Genomic DNA, 13570 nt, shown 5'->3' with positions numbered 1-13570 from the left:
TTTCTTGTTACTATTCAACATACAGCTGTGAGGACAAAATGAAATAAATCATATACACGTGTCGGGGCGGAAAGTGCTTCACAGTACAAATTCAAGATATTATTACAGTAGGGCACGGAAAGACATGCCCATTAGTTAATTGTCTCATAATGTACGTGGCCTTGATGTTTATTTTTCACTCATCTAATTTTCTTCACTTAATTCCAGTAATGCCTTAAAATCCTTTGACTCTCTCTTCTAGGATTTTTGAAGAAATTGAAACTCTTACCAGAGAATCACGTATGCTTTCTTTCAACTCAGTTGTACTGGTGTTTGTTGTATTTCCCTTCATCAGCTTAAATAAGGCCAGAGGGCCCAGCTTGCCTTTATCCTATCAAATTTGGCCCATGTTTAGGCCTATGAAAAATTAGGACCTCGATGTTATTTCCAAGTTGATATTTTGGCCTAAGGAAACTGACCTGGAAGAGCTTGGTGATGGAGAACGTGTTTATAAAGAGAAAGGGATTTTTTTTCTGCATTACCGTAATTCTTAAACCTGGAATGTACGTTGACAAACTTGGAAGCCTCCTCTGAGAAAGAAGTCGAAGGGACTGAAGGAAGCAAAAGCAAGTTAGTTGACAGTCTGGCCCTTTTCAGCTCCTTTGGGGTTGTTACAGTATATGAAGTAACCTAAGTCTCCGAAATGTAATAACATCCTTTGAGGCTATACCAGATGGTTTTGTGGCCAGGTGACAACGGTGCTATGAGTTTTCTAGCAGGTCTGCTTTACTAAAAGTGTAGGCTAGGTCTCCAGTGGGCATAATTCATTGGAGTGGAGCAGTGTTAAAGCCATGGAAAAATGAAAAGGTAAAACCTTACCCTGGACTGTTTTGTTAGTTTAAGTGCCTTTCTGCCACCCGGGGGGCTTTACAGTTAAACCACGGGGGAAGTAAAGTAGAGCGGCTCTCAGAGTTCGCATTACATTTCCCCCCGTTCCCAAATTAGGCCGTATGATTACCATCCCCTGCTTCTTCCCATCCCATGGTCTGATGCTTCCGTGGCTGGAAGATTACTTTCAAGTCTGCCTTAGAAAATAGTAAAAACGTGTAGTTATAAAAGGAAGTGCTTTTAGTTTGGTGAAGTTGTGTGTTTGACCCCTGGGAAAAAAATTCCCACTCTTTTCTCCACTCTTCCCTCTTTTTCAGAGAGAAGATATAGGGAACATTTGGGATTAGCTTGTACTGATATCAAGAGTTGACAGGAGTAGAGAGTGTTTTCCAGTAGTTTTAGCTGCTGTGCTTTCATCTTCTAGGATAGCGTTTACATTCCTCCTCCAGCAGCCGCTTTCAGCGTAGGGCTGCAAGCTGACACATGTCTGGGTCTCTGTACCTACAGCTGATTCACTGAAAAGCTCTCAGCTGCTGACGTCACACCTTTTAAATTAAAATGTTTTCTCCTTTCCTATTTTCCTGTAGGTGTATTCGCCACAAAAATGATTGGGGAGCCCTTATTTTAGTTGATGACCGTTTCAGGAGCAATCCTAATCGATATATATCCGGTAAGTTGCTCGATTAAACTAGATTAAAATAGGAATTAGTAGCACATGTCTTGGGTTTTAAAAGACGGCTATTTCAAGAAATTGCTCAAGGCCAGAGAACTCCCAGAGCTAATCCGATTCTCCGAATTTTTTTTTTGTGGAAATACAGACCCTCAGTCCATCAATCAAAATTGTTAATTGAGCACTTTCTGGGCCGAGCATTGAACTAAGCACTTGGAAAATACAATTCGGCAACAGAGACAGCCCCTACCCGACAGTGGGCTCACGGTCGAGAAGGGGGAGACAGACAACAAAACAAGTAGACAGGTGTCAATACCGTCAAAATAGATAAATAGAATAATAGATATATACACATCATTTATAAAATAGAGTAATGAATATGTATAAGTATACACAAGTGCTGTGGGGAGGGGAAGGAGGTAGGCTCTCATTAGGGATTTGGAGGGAGGGCATTCCAGGCCAGATTGATGGTGGGACAGGTGAGAATGAGACCCAGTGAGGTGGTTAGCTGTGGCAGAAGAGCAGAGTGTGCGGGCTGGGCTTGGGAGGAAGGGAGGGTGGTGGTATTGTTAATTGTGAATAGGAAATTAGGTGGAGAGGATTCTGGAGGGAAACTGCTGATGCCAGTTTTGGACATATTGAGCTAACAGTACCAGTAGGACATCTGAATGTGACAATGCCTTGGAGGCAAGAGGAATCCAGCGCTTAGAACAGTGCTTTGCACATAGTAAGTGCTTAATAAATGCCATTATTATTAAATGTGGAGTTGGAGATCGGGAGAGAGGTTCAGGCAGATCCACGTAGTAGTGGTAGCTGAAACCGTGGGAGCAGATGAGGTGGCCGAGGAATTGAGAATAACGTAATGGAGGCGAACAGAGCCTTCAGGGACACCTTGGAGGGCAGGGGGTGGAAGCACAGCCAGAGAAGAGCCAAGAAAGAGCGGGCGGAGAGGTAGGAAAGCCAGGAGAGAACTCTGGTGGTAAAATCAAGATTAGAAATGAGCCCAGCCTTTTCCCATCTCCATTTATGCATTTTCAAATTAAACTGGGATTCGTGAAAAACGTCTTTTTTATGACTGAAGTAGGAAAAATATTTTTCACTCAAAGCACAAACTGGCCTTAAAAATGTAAATTGGCAAGTTTTAAATTAATACCATTCTAATCGAATTGGGGTTTTGTGCTTTTTTTTTTAAAAAAAAAAGACAAGTCTTTTAAAAATAGAACTCCCATTACAGTGGATTCTTGAGCTGCATCTTTCAATTTATCTAAACTTGTTTATTAAAACAGTCTTTGCTATTAACATAGTGAGAGGGAGTCTATATTGTTCCTTAAACATGAATCTTGATGTGTAAGAAAGATATGAGTTTTTTTAGTTTCTTATCCCCCTGTGCACTTACAGAAGTAGGGAAAATATTTTTCACTCAGAAAAACTTATACGCTGGCTTTAAAAATGTAAATTGGCAAGTTTTAAATTAATACCATTCTAATCGAATTGGGTTTTTGTGCTTTTTTTTAAAAAAAAAAAGAGAAGCCTTTTAAAAATAGAATCAATCAATCGTATTTATTGAGCACTTACTGTGTGCAGAGCACTGTACTAAGCGCTTGGGAATACAGGTGCTTTGGGGAAGGGAAGGAGGTAAGACCTCCCATTACAGTGGATTCTTCAGCTGTATCTTTCAATTTATCTAAACTTATTTATTAAAACAGTCTTTGCTATTAACATAGATAGTGAGAGGGAGTCTATATTGTTCCTTAAACATGAATCTTGATGTGTAAGAAAAATATGAGTATTTTTTTTTAGTTTCTTATCCCCCTGGGCACTTACAGAAGTAGGGAAAATATTTTTCACTCTGAAAACCTTATAAGCACAAACTGGCCTTAAAAATTAAGTTGGCAAGTTTTAAATTAATACCATTCTAATCGAATTGGGTTTTTGTGCTTTTTTTTTTGTTTTTTTAAAAAAAGAGAAGTCTTTTAAAAATACTGTGAGCCCGCTGTTGGGTAGGGACCGTCTCTGTATGTTGCCAACTTGTACTTCCCAAGCGCTGAGTCCAGTGCTCTGCACACAGTAAGCGCTCAATAAATACGACTGAATCGACTCCCATTACAGTGGATTCTTGAGCCGCATCTTTCAATTTACCTAAACGTATTTATTAAAACAGTCATTGCTATTAACATAGATGGTGAGAGGGAGTCTATATTGTTCTTTAGACATTAGACCGTGAGCCCACTGTTGGGTAGGGACTGTCTCTATATGTTGCCAATTTGTACTTCCCAAGCACTTAGTGCAGTGCTCTGCACATAGTAAGCGCTCAATAAATACGATTGATGATGATGATGAATCTTGATGTGTAAGAAAGATATGAGTATTTTTTTTTTTTAAGTTTCTTATCCTCCTGGGCACTTAGAGAATCACGATCACTTTCAGACCAGCGGGATACCAAAAGCAGATAATGATGGTATCTAGTCAGCAGGTGGAGCTCCGATTCCTTTATATGTGCAATATTAAGCCAAATTGTTCCCTTAATAAACACTTGGATTACAAGCAAAGAATATGGATAGTTACTATTAAGCAATATTACTATTACTATTAAGCAATATTAATACTATTGGCAATATTAAGCCAAATTGTTCCCTTAATAAACACTTGGATTACAAGCGAAGAATATGGATAGTTACTGTTAAGCAATATTACTCTTACTATTAAAATTACTATTAAGCAATATTAATACTATTGGCAATATTAAGCCAAATTGTGCCCTTAATAAACACTTGGATTACAAGCGAAGAATATGGATAGTTACTATTAAGCAATATTACTATTACTATTAAGCAATATTAATACTATTGGCAATATTAAGCCAAATTGTTCCCTTAATAAACACTTGGATTACAAGCGAAGAATATGGATAGTTACTATTAAGCAATATTACTCTTACTATTAATATTACTGTTAAGCAATATTAATACTATTGGCAATATTAAGCCAAATTGTGCCCTTAATAAACACTTGGATTACAAGCGAAGAATATGGATAGTTACTATTAAGCAATATTACTCTTACTATTAATATTACTATTAAGCAATATTAATACTATTGGCAATATTAAGCCAAATTGTGCCCTTAATAAACACTTGGATTACAAGCGAAGAATATGGATAGTTACTATTAAGCAATATTACTATTACTATTAAGCAATATTAATACTATTGGCAATATTAAGCCAAATTGTTCCCTTAATAAACACTTGGATTACAAGCGAAGAATATGGATAGTTACTATTAAGCAATATTACTATTACTATTAAGCAATATTAATACTATTGGCAATATTAAGCCAAATTGTTCCCTTAATAAACACTTGGATTACAAGCGAAGAATATGGATAGTTACTGTTAAGCAATATTACTCTTACTATTAATATTACTGTTAAGCAATATTAATACTATTGGCAATATTAAGCCAAATTGTTCCCTTAATAAACACTTGGATTACAAGCGAAGAATATGGATAGTTACTATTAAGCAATATTACTATTACTATTAAGCAATATTAATACTATTGGCAATATTAAGCCAAATTGTTCCCTTAATAAACACTTGGATTACAAGCGAAGAATATGGATAGTTACTATTAAGCAGTATTACTATTAATATTACTATTAAGCAGCAATATTAATACTATTGGCAATATTAAGCCAAATTGTTCCCTTAATAAACACTTGGATTACAAGCGAAGAATATGGATAGTTACTATTAAGCAATATTACTATTACTATTAATATTACTATTAAGCAGCAATATTAATACTATTGGCAATATTAAGCCAAATTGTTCCCTTAATAAACACTTGGATTACAAGCGAAGAATATGGTGAGTTACTATTCACTTGCTTTTGAGTCAACAGGACAGTTCCTAACTTTGAACCTTCTATAACACTTTTCCTTACAACTAAAGAAATCCTGAGAGAATGGTGAGAAATAAATATTTTGGTGGGGCGGTTTACTTAAAATGTAGGAAGTGACTTTTTCACCCTACGGTTCAGTTTTATTATAGGAGAAATTTAATCAGAATTGAGTATTAAAGTTTTAATTTTTTTTCAGGGTTTCTTGTGCTCATAGTATTACTAAAACATTTTGTCTTGCTTCAGAGGGAAATGTACTGTTTCCCTTTTCCAGGCCCAGCATATTAAAAAACAAAGCAAAACCTCTTAGGTCTAATGTTTTGTTCAGAAGTACCAGCTGCACAACACAGTAACTTTAAATAGAGGAACTCCCCAAGAAAGGAAAGAGAAGAGCCTAGTCTGAAATCTGAAGAAAATGGAAAAGATTATTATTGCTTAGTTGATTTCCAAAACAGTGACTTCCAAAGCAGATTAAGCCAAAATAACAATTTTAGGGATTTTTTTCTTCTTAAAACCAATTTTCTGAAATATACTTTTTGTAAAACAATTGATTGAAACACATTTAGAGGTAAATGGGCATCCAACATTACCTCTGTGAACCAAGAGAAGTCTTTTACCTTGCTGATATGGATGCTTAAGTAATTTTTTTTCAATTTCTCCACTTTTAAAATGAGGTCATCTTTGAAATCCTTCAATTAGAGTTCCTAGTGAGGCCAGTGGGGTATTGCTTTTTGAAACGTGAATAACTTATCCTAACAGCTTCTTCTTTAAGCGAAATCAAAGCATTAAAGGATTTCATTTCATACTTTGGTTTTCTTTACCTGGAATTGTTTTTCCACAGGTTTGTCCAAATGGGTTCGGCAGCAAGTGCAGCATCATGCAAGTTTTGGAAGTGCGCTGCAGTCCTTGGTTGCATTCTCCAAAAAGCATCGAAAAGTCATTGATACCTCAGGCCAGGGTGATAGCGAGACCCTCTGTGCAGTGACCTGTGCGAAGGACGGGGGACCAACCTCTTTGCTGGAGACAACAATTCACCTGTCACCAGATGTTACTGAAGAAGATGAAAGGACAAGTTCTGATCAAGAACTTTACTCTTCTAAAACAATAACAGAGAACACCGTTCTACCTAATCACTCAAGTAGCATCATCATGTTAAAGAAGGAAGGTATGAGAGTTTCCTTTGGCTGCAAAACTTCCACTAACTCATCGTCGAGTGGCCTTTTAGTCAATCTGATGAAACCATTAGACCATCAGTCTATAATCATGTATACTTAGTATAGGAAACTGTGTGCACTCTGTCCGTAAATTGAAAACAACAGGCTAAAATTTTAAGATAAAATAGTCTGCAGAAAGAGCACAGGCCTGGGTGTCAGAGGACCTGAGTTCTAATCCTGGCTCTGCCACTTGTCTGCTGTGTGACCTGGGGCAAGTCAGTTCACTTATCTGTGCCTAAGTTAACTCTTCAGTTACAGTTACCTCTTCTGTAAAATGGGGAGTAAGACTGTGAGCCCCATGTGGGACATAGATTGAGTCCAATCTGATTAGCTAGTATCTACCTCAAACATAGTTCAGTACCTGACACATAGTAAGCACTTAACAAATACCATTAAACTACAAATACATATATGTAGATAGATAGATAGATACAAATACCTTTATTTTTAAAAAATGGTATTTGTTAAGTATATATATTTGTGTATTTATATAGTCTACTAACACTCTGGTATGAAAATAACTAGGTTGTCATGCTTCTCTCTACCAAAATCATGACACACGAGAATACCCAAGAAGGTTATTATAGCTTGCTTACAGATACAGATATTGTTGGCCATAATACAAGAAGTTATTGGGAGTAAGATAAACATCTTTACAATATGGCCAACACATTGTGAGCTAAGGAAGAAAAATAAAATATTCCTGCCTTTATGCCCACAGATGATCCAGTATTGGTGGAAGATTTTTACCAGGAAATGGAAAGTGACAAATTCCTTGTCTCAAGACCTCCGAGTCCAACCTTCAGAAAACAGCCTAAAAGAAACGATTGGTCTGAGTTTGACTCCGGGAAACTGTGTTTTCCCAGTAAATCACTGACATCAACACCTGTGCCGGGGTTTACAGAGAAATGTACCTTTAGGACTGTTCCTTCCAAAAAAGAGAAGAGGGAAGATGAAATCAGTCTACCTGTCACTAGTGAAGAACAGTCCTCATCTGTGTCAAGAAGTTCATTATTTGGACCAGAACCACAGTCAGAAAGGATTACTTCATCAATAAAAAAGACTGATGCTGCGATTGCCGAGGGGTATCCTGCTGAACAACTGCTCTGCCCTAATGAAGCCATGGATCAAGACATCGATCTGTGTCCAGTAAGAGAAACTGAAGTTTCCATGTTAAATGTAACTTCAGGCACAGCAGAAGAAGATGAATCTATCTACTTCACGCCTGAGCTTTATGATGATGAAGAGTCAGATGAAGAGAAAAATGAAGTGCCACTTGGAACTAGTGGGGGAAATGAATGGACTGAGAATCAGGGTGGCATTTTAGCTAAGGAACTTCTTGAAATGGATGTTCCCAAATTAGGGAGCTCAGGAAGAAAAATGAAAAGTTATGATTACACAGGCACAAGGGAGACGAGAATCTTGTGCAGTGAAGAATGTAAAAATGATTAAATTCTTAATAATGAAAAAATCTGTAGTATAATTATCAAGTAACAGAGCTCCATGAAATGGACATCCAGAAATCTAAGTTTTCTTGTTCAATAGACAAAGGTGTGTCTCCCTCTGATTTGGGTTAATAGTGCCATATAACTGTCATACTATTGAAAGTTTTGTTTTTGTTCTGAATATAGTTTAAATCATCATTTGTATGTCTGATTAAAGAAATGGATGTTTTGTTGTTTTAATTTGTGCATTACCTGATGAATGGGGAAATCTGGAGACATTTGCATCAGCAGCATCAACTATTTTAAAAGTTGTTCTTTTTAGCAAAGCAAACGATTCTATTCCCCAGTTTTCTTAAGGACAAATGCCGCACAAGTTTTTCCCTCCATAAAGTCTTCTTGTCTAACTTTCCTATATTTAACAAAGTGAAGCAATTTATTTGGCAGCTTGAAATTGGATAGTGGAAGTGCTATTATCTGGTTCTTTTCAGTCATTCTGTTACCTCCATTTCACTTTCTTTAGTTTTTGTCACTCGTTGCCCATAACCATTTTTTATTCCTCAGACACTAGGGTTTGCGATGCTGTACTGTTTTCAAAATGGCTTTAAAGTGGTAGAACTCCACTGCTCTTGTCAGATTCCTATACCTACCCTTAAAATGGGAGAAAATAGAAAATGGCTTGCATGTTTTAAATGCATTTTTAAAATGTGTTTGAAAATAGCAAACTGAAACCCCATCAATGTATTATGACAAAATAGTGGGATTCTTTTTCTAAGTTTTAGATTGTAGCATCATCAGGGTACAACTAACTGTGGAATACTGTATAGGCTTTGCTTTGTAATGTGATACAAAGCTTTATAGACAACTGGAAAAGTAAAAGTTAGTCCAGAGATATGAGTACAATCGAAATGAGTCCTTTAGTCCAAATGAGCCTATACATTGATATTTATGGTGCATTTCTATTACGAGTATATTTTGATGAATAAAAATTGCTCCTTTCTTTTAAGCCAGTTAGTGAGAATATAGTTCATCTAATTCTGAGAAAACGTTTTCACTGACTTTCTAAGCACTATCTTTCCCTGGGTAGACTCTTACACCTTTAGACTGTGGTTTAATTAGAATTGGAAGTGCCTTGTAGGGATATTTGTATGTATTTTTTAAACCTCTCCCCCACCCCCAAACTAAAAGAAACATATTTCCTTACAGATTTTGTAAACTACTCTGCTTTATTTTATACAGCTATTTGCTTAAATAATTATCCCATGTATACAGTTTTATAAATTAAAGATTTTAATTATAAATTTCATTTTCCTACTCTTGGCCAGTAAAACAACACTAACAATAGTTGAAGGAAATCTGGTTGTATTCCTTATCAGTTACAGAATTTGTCTGACTTAGCTGAAAAAAAATTTGTATCCTAAAACAATCCCTCTTGGAGCATCAGAGGAAAAGAAATATATTTAGTTAGAAAATAAATGATTTCAAACTTCAAGTTAGGCCATCTTGTTGCTAGAATTGAAACTGAATCCACAGTTCTAGTTGAATTTTGTCCTAAAATGCTTAGTAAAGTTTATTACTACCTTGCAAAATTCACATTTTGCCAACCTGCACACACCTCGTTTGAATATAATGACCATTAAGGAATAATCTTGAGAGTGCTCATGCCAACCTCAGGCTCCCATTGTTTAGGCCCCCCAAAAAGCAAGTGTGCCCTGTACATTCTCTTCCATATAATTTAGATGTGGACCATTTACACACTCGATGTGCAAAAAACCTAAAACTGAATTTGTCCAAGGACTAAAAATAAAAAGGGCATACCAACCAAGAACCAAAAATCTGCTAAAATGGCTTCACGGCTGGATGAAGGGTACATCACAAATAATAGATGTTCAAGTTCTCACTTATAAAAACTGAAATATAAGGTAAACCATTCCAAATCATTTTGAAAATATAGCTGATAGAGATGATTACTGTTCCAAACCCACAATCACTAGCTGTATAATATATATAGTTATACATATATAAAAGGTTTTTGAACCAATCATTTCATAAATTGCAAAAACTTTTTTAATGTTACAATATGGATTTTTGAAGTATTCTGTCCAAAGACAATATTACTCTCAGGGAATTTACATGCATAAATATATTCAAAAATCTTCTGAAAAATACTGAGGATTTTTTTGTATACCCAGCTGAAATAAGCAAGACTAGGGAAGAAGCCTAAAATCATGAGTTTCCTCTCTTCCCACACATACATTTCTTTTTGTTTTCTTTTCCTGTTCCAATTTTCTATTGAATTCCTACCCTCACACTCACTCCTTCGGCCACTCTTAAGCACCCCTCTCTTGGTGGTTTGGAGCCTCCAATTCAACCCTCTTGTCTTTCTCACCCATGCCCAGTGAAAACAGCACAGGCCTGGGAATCAGGACCTGGGTTCTAATCCTAGCTCTGCCACTTTGCCTGCTGTGTGACCTTGGGTGAGCCATTCCACTTCTCTGTGCCTCAGTTACCTCTTTTTTAAATGGGCACTAAATACTCATTTTCCTTCCCATTAGGCTGTGAGCCCTGTGTGGGATAAGGACTGTGTCTGACCTGAATACCTTGTATCTAACCCAGCACTTAGTACAGTATGTGGCAGAGAGTAATACCAAGCACTCTATTAACAAATACCACAATTATTATTTATTATTACCTCATTTATTTGCCCATATTCCCTCTCACACTCCTTCCCTTCCTTACATCATTCCCCTCCCCTTTCTTTTCACCCGCCCCCACCTCTCGTGTTCACTTGGGGCTACAAAAGACTATTAACCACAGTCTCTCCTGCCTACATATGTTCAGTTGATTTGAGACAACCTCAGCAAAACTACCTCTTTAACAAGAGTGATATTATAGTTAACTCATTATTTAATGATGTTAAGGTACTTGCCTTCCATTTCTTTTGACTGCCGCAAGTTTACTTTTCCTCACGTTCTCATTTCATTCTAAAAAAGCAGCAGAGAAGCAGCATGGCTCAGTGGAAAGAGCACAGGCTTTGGAGTCAGAGGTCATGGGTTCAAATCCCACTCCGCCAGTTGTCAGCTATGTGACTTTGGGCAAGTCATGTAACTTACCTATGCCTCAGTTCCCTCATCTGTAAAATGGGGATTAAGACTGTGAGCCCCCCCGTGGGACAACCTGATTACTTTGTAACCTCCTCAGCACTTAGAACAGTGCTTTGCACATAGTAAGCACTTACTAAAGGCCATCATTATTATTATTATTATTATTCCCCCCAATTGGCTAGTGAGTACATATTCAACAGGAAGAATGTGTCAAAAGATGAATACTTGGGATTCCAAACTACTCTGTGAAGAGGGAGGCAATCTGTGGAGATTGTCATAAAGAGCCAGAAGTAAACATTTGAGTTTCCATCTTTATAACGTGTTTCAGACCCTCACACTTGCCTCATCAGCTCCTTAGAATTCTGTTTAACCACCTTGGGAAGACAAAGGTTTCTCTGATTTTGCATTTCCCCGAAGTTTAGACATTTCCACACTGCTATTAGTAAGCTAACACTTTGGACTAATAAAGTTTTCAGTAGTATCTAGCCTGCTAAAATATCCTAGTGTTTTATAATCCTGACAATAAAGATCTAATATTTACTCATACCCTCAATTTTCAATTTTGAGATGTTTTTAGAAGACAGGTGTAAATCCTAACTTGTGCAACGATACAATTTCAAATAACTTCATCAAAATCAGCAAGGGTTAAAATGTCAATATAAGAAACGATACTACCAGATTAAAATATTCAATGTGACAGGGTAGCATTTGGAACATCACTACAAGGGGAACCCTCAGAATAAGCAAATATTTCCGGATTACTCCCCTCATCAAGTCCCGAATGGTATCATTTGCATATCATTTAAGATTAAACTAGATGCTTTATGTCTTTCCTCGGTAATGAGTCATTTTAAAGCCAATGTGAGTTTTAAGGCAATTAAATATTGATTCAAATTAACTTATGCTTCCAGCAATGTAGATAATTTAAACTTATTTGCAATATGAATTACGGATAGAGCATTGTTTGATGGACTGGTCTTAATTTTCCATTTGTGATTTCATATTTAGATGTTAAACCAGTACAGAAATTAATCTATTTAATTTTGTTTGTGTGAAAGGACAATGGGACTCAATCAGTGTGACTTACTGAGCACCTACTATGTTCAGGGCACTGTACTAAGTGCTTGAAGGGGGTACAGTAGAATTAGGAATGGGAGCGGGAAGATAATTGGATGGTATAGTGGGATACAGTGAAGGTTCTTTAAGACAAAGGAGGTGTGGCCACATTGGAAGGCAAAGGGGAAGAAGCCATTAGAGACTGAGCAGCTGCAGTTGGTGTGGACAGTAACAGAAGAAGAAGGGGGTGCGTGCCAGTCAGAACTTTATTCAAGCTCTTCCTGTACGCAGAATACTGTTCTAAACATTTGGGAGAGTATTATATAACAGTTGGTGGACCTTACAGTCTGGTGGGATTGGTTGTGGAAGTGAACTGTTGCCAGAAGCAGAGCCATGTATTTGGAAACATTTGTTTTAAGCTTTCCATTAATACTAACAAAGACTAAAGTAGGTTCTAAAGTTGGGGAAATTGCCGAGAACAGGGTGGCTCAACCAAAATGGGTATCGGGGCACACACCGTGCCCACGGGCAAACAATGGAGGCACATGTGGGGCTCAGATCCGTGGGCATCCGTATTGTTGCAAAGTGCTTTCACATCAATTATTAACTTTTATCTTCACAACAGGGGGCCATTATCCCCCATTTTACAGATAAACTCTCTGAACCTCAGTTTCCTTCCGTGATTTCTTGAAGTCACAGGGCAGGCCAGTGGCAAAGCTGAACCAGAGCCCAAGAATCCTGATTCCCAACCTTATGCTCTTTCCACTAGACCCCACTCTGCCTTCCTTAGGGAAGGGAGAAAGGTTTATTCCATTACACTTTAGAGGTCTTAGAACACCGTCATTGACCCAGTGAGACCATAGTTGTATGGTGAGAATTTGTCAGCTTGGGAGAATTGCTTCATCTCAGTATCAAACATTATGTACCAAATCAATGAATTAGCCCTTTGAATTTGGTAGCACATGAACAGTAAGCGCTCAATAAATACGACAATGAATGAATGAACAGTTTATGTAATAATGTTTGATAAAAGAGTAACCAAAGGATGAAAAAGTGTTGTGTTACCTGGATTCTAGTGCTACTGAACTTGCTGTGTGGTCTCCACCGAAACTTTCCATTTTATAAACTGGGCGATTTAATGTCTGTCCTCTGGTATCTCTCAGGGATTATTTTTAAAAAGAAATTGTTTCAGAAAGGCTCAACTTATTAGCTGGCCTTACAGAAATTAAAATGTGGCACAATGAAAGGAGATTTAGAGAGAAAGAGCAGGAAGGAAAGAGATAAAGATCAAAGGTTTAAGAATGAATGAACCACC

General features: G+C 37.2%; 1 protein-coding gene across 1 annotated transcript in view; it reads left to right on the top strand.

Moving 5' to 3' along the window:
* BRIP1 (BRCA1 interacting protein C-terminal helicase 1) overlaps window positions 1–9347 on the top strand; it is a 120375-nt gene extending 111028 nt beyond the window's left edge. Inside the window, exons 17-19 of the mRNA XM_038759599.1 lie at window positions 1455–1537; window positions 6281–6604; window positions 7375–9347. Of these exons, the coding sequence (XP_038615527.1) occupies window positions 1455–1537; window positions 6281–6604; window positions 7375–8105 (1138 nt within the window). The 3' untranslated portion in view covers window positions 8106–9347. The remainder of the gene's footprint in view (window positions 1–1454; window positions 1538–6280; window positions 6605–7374) is intronic.
* The last annotated feature ends 4223 nt before the right edge of the window (window positions 9348–13570 follow it).

Source organism: Tachyglossus aculeatus, chromosome 17 (genome assembly GCF_015852505.1).
Source record: "Tachyglossus aculeatus isolate mTacAcu1 chromosome 17, mTacAcu1.pri, whole genome shotgun sequence".
In the NCBI taxonomy this organism is placed as follows: Eukaryota; Metazoa; Chordata; class Mammalia; order Monotremata; family Tachyglossidae; genus Tachyglossus; species Tachyglossus aculeatus.
The sequence above is the reverse complement of the archived record's forward strand: the minus strand, read 5'-3'. Positions and strand labels throughout refer to the sequence as shown.